Genomic DNA, 9,991 nt, shown 5'->3' on the forward strand with positions numbered 1-9,991 from the left:
GACTTGAATGATTATTTTATGATCAGGCCTAGGGTATATATTTTTACTGGTTGGCTGTTTTTTTTTACCTTTAAAATTGACAGCTAAACTGGCAATGGGAGAACACTGATTTTCATAGTAAAATTATTTTAAATCAGAGAGAACTAAACTGTCTCATTGGGAGTTAAATAAATATTTAAATGAGCAATTTTATGTCTTATTTGTTTACAGAGAATGTGTTACTACAATAAACATTATGTTATAATAGACATTTTATATTTATAATTACACATTGATTTTGTATTTCTGTTCTCAGCCAACCTTACTGAACCGCGACCAAACTGAGGAATGGAAGGGGTGGATGCAGCTTGTTATTTTAATTTATCATGTGACTGGTGCTAGTACAGTAATTATACTTTTACTTACTATTAAAAATAGCACGTTTTCAGTGGAATATTATTGGTATTAAATGAATGACAATGAATGACAACAAATGAAACCTTTTGTTTTTTACAGGTCCTTCCTATCTATATGCATGTACGGATACTGGTTGCCATGTACCTGTTTCAAACTGGCTATGGCCATTTTAGCTTCTTCTGGAAGAAAGGCGAGTTCGGTATTGTCCGTGTTTGTCAGGTGATATAATTTAACTATAATTTATATCTACATATATATTTTAATTAAAAAAATAAAGTTTACTGTAACTTAACATTTAATAAATAATAATTTATTTCCATAATTTGTATATCTCAGTAAGTTACTTGCTTTCATATTAAAACTAGAACAAAATATTTTTTTTTTATTTGAAATTTTTTTTTTTCGCCAATGCTTTGCAAGAACTGACGGAGAAACACTCTAACCCATAGAGTCAGATAGGTAATCATTAGGCTTTCTCAGCATTAAGCTGTGATGTCCTATTCAGGGATATAAGTGTCCCTGCCCATGATGAGCTCCAGGATCCTTCTGATCCAGAGGGACAGTACCTGTCAGGGTCCCACCCAGGGTTACGGGAATTTATTTTTTTTTATTCAATAAAATAAAAAAATAAATACGAAATGAAAAATATCAAATAAAATAAAAAGATATTTTGAAATGCATTTATGTGGCATGATGGTAAATATTTGGAGCAATAGCAAACCATTATGGCAATGTTCTCAATTTTAATTTCCACTCAATTTTGTGTAGTTTACTAGCGTTCCAACCAAGATTATGTAACATGTGCCTAACAGCAGAAACACTCCATAGAAGCCATGCAGTTTCCTATTTCCAGCATCACCAGCGCTGTCTGTTTTCAAATTATATCCACTAATAATTTACATGATCCGAGTCGCCGATTACGTCTATTGCTTTTTTTTTTTTTCAAATTGTGATGAGGGAAAGATAAAGATTTCTTATCAGAATACTTCATAGCAGAGACAGGTGCAATAGTGTAATTGATAATAAACAAATTCTTTGCTATATTTACAAAATATTTAGAAAATAAAAATACTTATATAAAATTTATAGCAGCAGTCCTAATACCAGCTGATGGAACCCACTAAACATCAATTTCATTCATATTATTATATTATTATTATATTGTTTTAGGAATAAATCATTTCTGATGTTTCAGGTGATGTTTCGTCTAAACTTTCTTGTCTTCTTCTTGTGCTTGGCTATGGATCGACCTTACCAGTTCTACTATTTTGTTCCTCTTGTTTCTTTCTGGTTCGTTGTTGTGTATGTTGTCATGGTGATACCACCAAGAGCAACAGTGAAAACAGCAGCTGGTGAGTAAATGTAAATAAATTAGCAGACAACAATTTGTATTACAAGAGAGAAACGTAACAAATTGGATTTATTCGGTGTAAACACACCCACAAAATTCAGGCTTATTTCCAGTGGGGTGCTTCTGGTGGTGATTGGGCAGTAGTACACTGGGAGACAATCACTACTCTTTTCTGAACAGTGTACTGCATTCTTAATGTGCACATGGGCCATATTGCACACGAGAACAACAGCTTAAGTGTCTCATATTGAAACTTGCATTTCAGCCCTCCAGCTGAAACACAAGGAACACAGTGATGGAAATTGAACCAGAGAACTAGAGATCTCCACGGTTCAGCAAACACAGTGGCTACTACCAGTTTTAACTGATTAACCTAAGCTGCTAGAAAGTCAAATTATTGTAATTGGTGTTTGAAATATCAGGATATTGTTTTCACAACTGAACTAAAAAAAATTCACCAACTCTCAATTTTTCTAATCCACATTACGTGTACAAGGCAGCTACAGCCACTCGCGGAATATCGTCGCTCGAATTTTCCACAAATTACACTTGCGATACGCTCTTGAGTAATGGTTTTAGATATTCGAACAGTACTGTATGTACTCACTGCTTTTTGGCGGGTCTGGTTTATTTGTTTGTTTGTTGGCAAGATTATGCAAAACTGATCAATGAATCATAAGTTTTATTACATGTGGATCCAAAAAGAAGTGATTAAATGTCATAGGTCTCATTAGGATTATACAAAAATTAATGGATGGATCATTTTAAAACTTAAAGTTGAGGTAAATAGCGATTTAAGGGAAAAGTGAATACATTTTTGCGTTCACAGAAACTACAATTTTTTGTTTACATATATGTTGAATTCAGTGACAGGGTGAAGGTGTGCAATCTATGGAGTGACCACGGTAGTATTGATATTTAGAATTTAGAGTATAGTATTAGTTCTATCCTCTATGTGACAATTCACTCACTGAAGTGTACCACATTAAATAGAGTACTTTCATATGTTACCTCTGTTGAGAACCAATCCGAGAAAGATGAATATTTTTTGTGTACGACGTCAACAATTTAGGCCTAGTTTTAGTTTTCCTGGATTCGCAGCCCAAGATTCAGATACTGGATCCCAGGCAATGAATCGAGAACCAGAAACTGAATGTAATTGCAACATTTCAATGAAATTTGATTATATTGTATATTAAATTAGTTAAATATATTGCAGATGTTTACATAATCAATGTATTTCGTCTTAGGCTAGGCCCTAGCCATTCCATACTACTAAATTAGCCATTGTGCCACCATGAATGACAACGCTTGCCACTTTCGTAGCAACAGGCTGTGCTACCACTAAGGGATTGGTTCTTGGGGAATGCGACAGCTCTCAATTTTTTAATGAGAACGGTAAGAAGAACAAGAAATTTTCTTGGCGAATTGGTTGTCAATGGAAGTAATGAAAGCCCTCTAATGTCTTGGGTGTAGCCATGATTACATTGGTAAAACAAATAGATGTTTTATTACTGCAATTCATGAACATGCTACATTACCTACAGTGTAGTTCATAATCATGTTGAAATCTGTGATAATTTTCAGTACATTCATGCTACGCTATCTAACAGTGTAGTTCATAATCATGTTCAAATGTGTGATAATTTTCAGTACATTTTAGGATTTTATAATTTACCTAACATACTTGATGGTGATGACCATCAATTTACTAACTTATTAACTTATTATCATCAGCTAACTTATAATCCTCACACTAATACTAAAATAATTGATAGTTCTTTTAATTGGTCATTTAAAGAAGTGCTTGCTACTCACCAGCATAAGCCTTTACTTTACTGTGGTAGAGCTTCTAGAGAATTAAGGGATTAATTTTGACAACACCCTATGTGTTCCTGGACGACCAATCACATTTGCTGCTTATAAATATGTTATTCTTGATGATGAATTAATGAAGTCGAAATGTTGAGTAAATATGCCCTTACTTTCTCTATTTGGAGTCACTTTTGTTTTATTTAATTTAAACGTTAACATTTTGTTGTGATTTCAGAACACCCAACACACTACCTGTTGATGACTGTTAAGTTGGCTGCCTTGTTTACAGTATGTGCATTAATTGGGTTTTCAGAAGTAAGTTCAAGACTAGACAAGCTTTCATTAGGGAAAATTCCATCCTCATTTTGTACTTACAGAACTGAACAATATCATGCGACATTGACAAAGCCATTCTGTTGCAAGTACATTCCACTACAGAGCATGCAACAAAAATTACCACGCATAGAATGATCATGGTTTCTGCTCTCTGCATGCTCAGCAAAGGGTCTGTCTCTTATACACATCTAGATGTGTATAAGAGACAGCTACTATTTTGTTCCTCTTGTTTCTTTCTGGTTCGTTGTTGTGTATGTTGTCATGGTGATACCACCAAGAGCAACAGTGAAAACAGCAGCTGGTGAGTAAATGTGAATAAATTAGCAAACAACAATTTGTATTACAAGAGAGAAACGTGACAAATTGGATTTATTCGGCGTAAATACACCCACGAAATTCAGGCTTATTTCCTGTGGGGGTGCTTCTGGTGGTGATTGGGGAATTGTAGTACACTGGGAGACAATCACTACTCTTTTCTGAACAGTGTACTGCATTCTTAACGTGCACATGGGCCATATTGCACACGAGAACAACAGCTTAAGTGTCTCATATTGAAACTTGCATTTCAGCCCTCCAGCTGAAACACAAGGAACACAGTGATGGAAATTGAACCAGAGAACTAGAGATCTCCACGGTTCAGCAAACACAGTGGCTACTACCAGTTTTAACTGATTAACCTAAGCTGCTAGAAAGTCAAATTATTGTAATTGGTGTTTGAAATATCAGGATATTGTTTTCACAACTGAACTAAAAAAAATTCACCAACTCTCAATTTTTCTAATCCACATTACGTGTACAAGGCAGCTACAGCCACTCGCGGAATATCGTCGCTCGAATTTTCCACAAATTACACTTGCGATACGCTCTTGAGTAATGGTTTTAGATATTCGAACAGTACTGTATGTACTCACTGCTTTTTGGCGGGTCTGGTTTATTTGTTTGTTTGTTGGCAAGATTATGCAAAACTGATCAATGAATCATAAGTTTTATTACATGTGGATCCAAAAAGAAGTAAAGTCTAATTATTGTAATTGGTGTTTGAAATATCAGGATATTGTTTTCACAACTGAACTAAAAAAAATTCACCAACTCTCAATTTTTCTAATCCACATTATGTGTACAAGGCAGCTACAGCCACTCGCGGAATATCATCGCTCGAATTTTCCACGAATTACACTTGCGATACGCTCTTGAGTAATGGTTTTAGATATTCGAACAGTACTGTATGTACATCAGCTAACTTATAATCCTCACACTAATACTAAAATAATTTATAGTTCTTTTAATTGGTCATTTAAAGAAGTGCTTGCTATTCACCAGCATAAGCCTATACTTTACTGTGGTAGAGCTTCTAGAGAATTAAGGGATTAATTTTGACAACACCCTATGTGTTCCTGGACGACCAATCACATTTGCTGGTTATAAATATGTTATTCTTGATGATGAATTAATGAAGTCGAAATGTTGAGTAAATATGCCCTTACTTTCTCTATTTGGAGTCATTTTTGTTTTATTTTATTTAAACATTAACATTTTGTTGTGATTTCAGAACACCCAACACACTACCTGTTGATGACTGTTAAGTTGGCTGCCTTGTTTACAGTATGTGCATTAATTGGGTTTTCAGAAGTAAGTTCAAGACTAGACAAGCTTTCATTAGGGAAAATTCCATCCTCATTTTGTACTTACAGAACTGAACAATATCATGCGACATTGACAAAGACATTCTGTTGCGAAGTACATTCCACTACAGAGCATGCAACAAAAATTACCACGCATAGAATGATCATGGTTTCTGCTCTCTGCATGCTCAGCAAAGGGTGATCAAATCATCCTTATGTTTAATTCAATTCAATTAAAATATTATTTCAGACATCCATTGTCCATATCAAAAAAAAAAAAAAGAAAAAAAAAGAAAACAAATACTGTACAAAAAGCACCAAAAACATACGTGAATCATAATTTTATACATTTTCATGTGTTAAAAAGAACATTTCTGAAAAATATTAATCACCAAATCTAACTGAATGTATATTAAAAATATTTGTTAAATAAAAATCGTAATAATAAACTATCGATTTTGGATGCTGTTTTCTTAAAACCTACATGGCTGATATCCAATGAATTAAATATTCATAATTGCGCTAATACTCAACCAGTTTCCATCAAATATAATAAGTTTCAAAAATATATGTTTTGCCAGACCAGGTCACAAATAATATCAAATAGACATTTGTAAAAAGGAGGTGGAATTGACCAGAACTGTCAATGTACAGTATACTTTAACAGTTCATTCCACCTCTGTCATACAATTTTGACTCGCATAGAATGTTTAGCCTATTACAAATGGTCAAAACAAGCAGGTTATTACTGGCAAGCATGTGCTTAATGTGATTATTAATACAAAAGGCTCTCTTAACATATTGATTTATCTTCTCTTTTAGGTTTTATTTCAAAATATGTTTAATTGGTGGCCTATGGTGAAGCTATTTGCTTGGCCCGGGACCTCTTTACATGAATGGTGGTTTCGATGGCAACTCGACAGATATGTAAGTCAGCTGTATTCTTATAGTAAAGTTACACAGAAAGTTTCTGTCGCCTATCAAAACATCTACTAAGATCAATATCACAGGAATTTATTTTATTCTGTTCTTTCTTTTCCACTTTCTCAGGTCGTAGGATACGGGATGTTCTTTGCATTTGCGTACATCTCGCTATCATCCATGGGCAAAATAAAGGACAATAATCCTGCTAATCTCTTTAGTCCGATTTTGACAGCTATCATTGTCATTGGCAGTATATTGGCTATAGTAGTAAGTATACAGTAGCATATTCTACAAATATTGACTGCTCATGAGAGGAATGGTGAATTCGGTTGCCCCTCGGTGATGTGGAGATCGTAGCCTATCTTCCCGAGGGCTGCTGCCAGTTTAGCCAACTGAGCTAACCTGCTTTTTACTTGAAAAAAATATTTGGAAATAATTTCTGAAGAGAAAGGCAATTAAAAAAATAAAAATTACGTAATTATTTAACTAATTAGTTATTGTTTTACAAGATTTTTTTTTTTTGTGTTTTTGTAGGTTTATACTGTTCATGCATTCACATGTTCCACGAAACCAGAATGCAATGAAGTACATACACTGCTCAGCCTATTACCGGTAAGTTCACTATTGTTGTGAGCATTCTATTTTGTGCAACAACGTAACTACAGGACATATTCACCTTGTGAGGGTTATTTAAGAATTGTACCTTGTAAAAATAAATGCAACGCTTGGTTAAGAGTGCTGCTTAATAAAACAATTACACTATTGTTAATATTACTATTATATTAATTATTATTATTTTTACTATTATTATTATTGTTATTGTTTTTGTTCTTGTTATTATTATTATTATTGTTGTTGTTATTATTATTGTTATGTTACTAAAACCTACCTTAAGGAAAACTTAGACAATTGAGAAATTAGAGAACAATTAACAAAAAAATGACATTAAGGGGAAAATAACATGACGTTAAGAGGAAAATAACACAAAAGGTATTTCCCTTAAGTCGGAGTTAGCGCTATTATTATTATTATTATTATTTTTGAATAATGAATTGAAGTGAATTCCATTATTATTAAGCCGAAAAATAAGGGTTTTATTCTCAGCAGTAGCTTATTAATATTATTTCTTTATTATAGTTATATTTTACTTATATATAATTTTTAATAATATTTTCTATCTTTCCAGGTGACTGGTTTTATACTGTTGCGGAATGTACCAGGATACTTCAGAACTAAATATAGTTCTTTTTTTGCCTGGTTTGGCAAAATTTCTTTAGAGGTAAAAGACTGGCAACAAGCTATTTAATTGAATATTAGACTGATATTTGCATTACTACAACCAGTATTATGTGATATGATGATGATGAAGAAGTGTATAATTATGTGTTGTGTGTGGTATGCTGCTTTAATGAAAATATACCAGTGTAATATGATGTCATTATGATACAACATTGTTGGGAAATGATGTCCCTCTCATAGTACTAGCCACTGATAATATGTCCGTATCCTGCAAATTCATAATATGTTTGCAGGATATGTTTTCAAAATACATGTTTTCACTGGTTTATTATCAATTGTCTCACGGAAGTCATTGCCAATGTGTATCACAATGTGCAGCAAAATAAAATGAAATGTGTTAAGGACGCTCATTTAACGAGGTCAGTGGCGGATTCAAGAGGGCTGAGCCCCCTACCCCAAGCTTTTTCTAAATTAAAAAAAAATGGAGAGAAAAGAAAATCATTCAAATTTAAGTCCGATATTGCCATTTCCGGACATTAGAGGTGCCATAATCATAAATTTTCTTACCTCAGCTCCAACCATGTTGGAGTTGAGGTGGTGCATACCCTACAACACATGTGAAAGCCCCTTCCTGCTCCCCCTATTTTGAATTCTTGTATCTGTCACTGCAGATGTCCCTGACAGGAGAAAGGTTTGCGTATTCAGGAGTTGCTCAAAATTATTGATAGTGGTTCAGGGGGCAAAGCCCCTAAAATTTTGACAATTTATCTTACTAATATATAGAAAATACAGTACATAATTATAATTTCTTTCTCCCAACGAATTGGGGTTTTAATCCGAGGGGGTAAGAGAGGAGGAAGATCTCCCCGACGGGCGCCCTTGCTCCCGGAATTGACTTCTTCCAACTTGGGACCCCTGGATGTGATATCACTGGGACATGATGTCATTGAGATGTGTTGTCACTGTTACATGATGTCGCTGTAATATTTCACATATATCATTTTCATATGATGTCACTGTGTTGTGATGTCACCTGAAGAAAAGCATTAATCCCCAACATTATCATTTTAATGTTTTGTTATCATTCTGTTGTTTGTGTCATAGTCAGTTCCTCTACCATTATCATATATAGAGATCTTATTGATAAGACGTAATTAACATGTATACCATACATTGTATTGAGATTAGTTCATAAACGCTTCATTGCTTCAACATATTCAACAAGGGCCTGGATATGACAATATTAAAATTAATGTCTTTAAATGTTTAAAATAATATCTGTTTTGATCTAATTTTAGTTTATTTTTTCTAAAATAAAAACTTTTAATTCAAAAATATATGAAAATAACCTGAAAATTACACCACTGTTTACTTTCATACATCATGTTATTATTTTCTTTACTCTTTTTTTTTCTTCCAGCTTTTTATTGGCCAGTATCATATATGGTTAGCCAATGACACCAAAGGAATTTTGGTACTGGTACCACATTACCCGACCCTAAACAAGCTCGTCAGCTCTTTTATTTTTGTTTGCATCGCGCACGAAATCACAAGCATAACCACGACTGTCACTAAGTGGGCGGTGCCGAACAATACTAAAGTTGTTTTAAGACGCTTTTTTCTATTTTGTGCAATGCTGGTACTTCTATTGTTAGCTGGTGTGTGAAGATATACTGCATGTAATGAGCTAATGGACCTGAAAATTTAAAATATAAAATGATTAATATATGGTAGTTAAAAACATATAATTAGGCTAGGGCTAGACTTTTGTAATATCTTCTTTAGCAAACTTATTTTTTTAGAGATTATCAGAGGAGGGTGGAAAAAATAATTGTTTTCTTATCTGGCAAAATGATTTTGCCAAAGGCATCTATGTGGAGGAGAAAATAAAAATAAAATTTTATTGATGAATGTAAACATATATTAATGATTTGATAAATGCTTTAAATTTATATAATTTTGAAAGAAATATAATATATCTTATTTTTGGAGATTTTAGTGTAGTGGAGGGTGTAATGTAAATAAAATATTTGTTTTTCTTTCTGAAATTTCCATTTTTCGTGGGGGAGGGTGCACTAACTGGCCAAAAATTTTATTTTTATTTGAAATCACCATTACTGGCGGTCGAAGGGTTTGTTAAACAAGGTGTAAACATGTTTCTCTTTAGCTTTCACTTGAAAATTATAACAAGAAAATTTCCTAATGCTGGCAGTAAATTTTGTACCAAAAGTTTTTAAGTAGGCTATTAATTGTATTGATCTTTGGAATTGATAATTTATCTGATCTTTCAAAATGAGTAATTACATTT

General features: G+C 33.3%; 1 protein-coding gene across 3 annotated transcripts in view; it reads left to right on the top strand.

Annotated features, from left to right (window-relative positions):
• LOC117105429 (N-acetylneuraminate 9-O-acetyltransferase-like) overlaps positions 1-9,572 on the top strand; it is a 35,790-nt gene extending 26,218 nt beyond the window's left edge. The window contains exons 13-22 of one of the 3 annotated variants that reach the window (XM_033246554.1): positions 296-385; positions 496-615; positions 1,592-1,686; positions 4,138-4,199; positions 5,448-5,527; positions 6,343-6,447; positions 6,571-6,711; positions 6,979-7,056; positions 7,631-7,723; positions 9,104-9,572. In XM_033246554.1, coding sequence (XP_033102445.1) covers positions 296-385; positions 496-615; positions 1,592-1,686; positions 4,138-4,199; positions 5,448-5,527; positions 6,343-6,447; positions 6,571-6,711; positions 6,979-7,056; positions 7,631-7,723; positions 9,104-9,349 — 1,110 coding nt within the window. In that variant the 3' untranslated portion in view covers positions 9,350-9,572. Of the gene's footprint in view, positions 1-295; positions 386-495; positions 616-1,591; positions 1,749-3,797; positions 3,878-4,137; positions 4,200-5,447; positions 5,528-6,342; positions 6,448-6,570; positions 6,712-6,978; positions 7,057-7,630; positions 7,724-9,103 lie in introns of all 3 variants that reach the window. The other 2 variants (XM_033246556.1, XM_033246555.1) reach the window with 2 other exon arrangements.
• Positions 9,573-9,991: the final 419 nt, after the last annotated feature.

Source organism: Anneissia japonica, unplaced genomic scaffold (assembly GCF_011630105.1).
Source record: "Anneissia japonica isolate Jap-2015-1 unplaced genomic scaffold, ASM1163010v1 scaffold287850_len318503_cov185, whole genome shotgun sequence".
NCBI lineage: Eukaryota > Metazoa > Echinodermata > Crinoidea > Comatulida > Comatulidae > Anneissia > Anneissia japonica.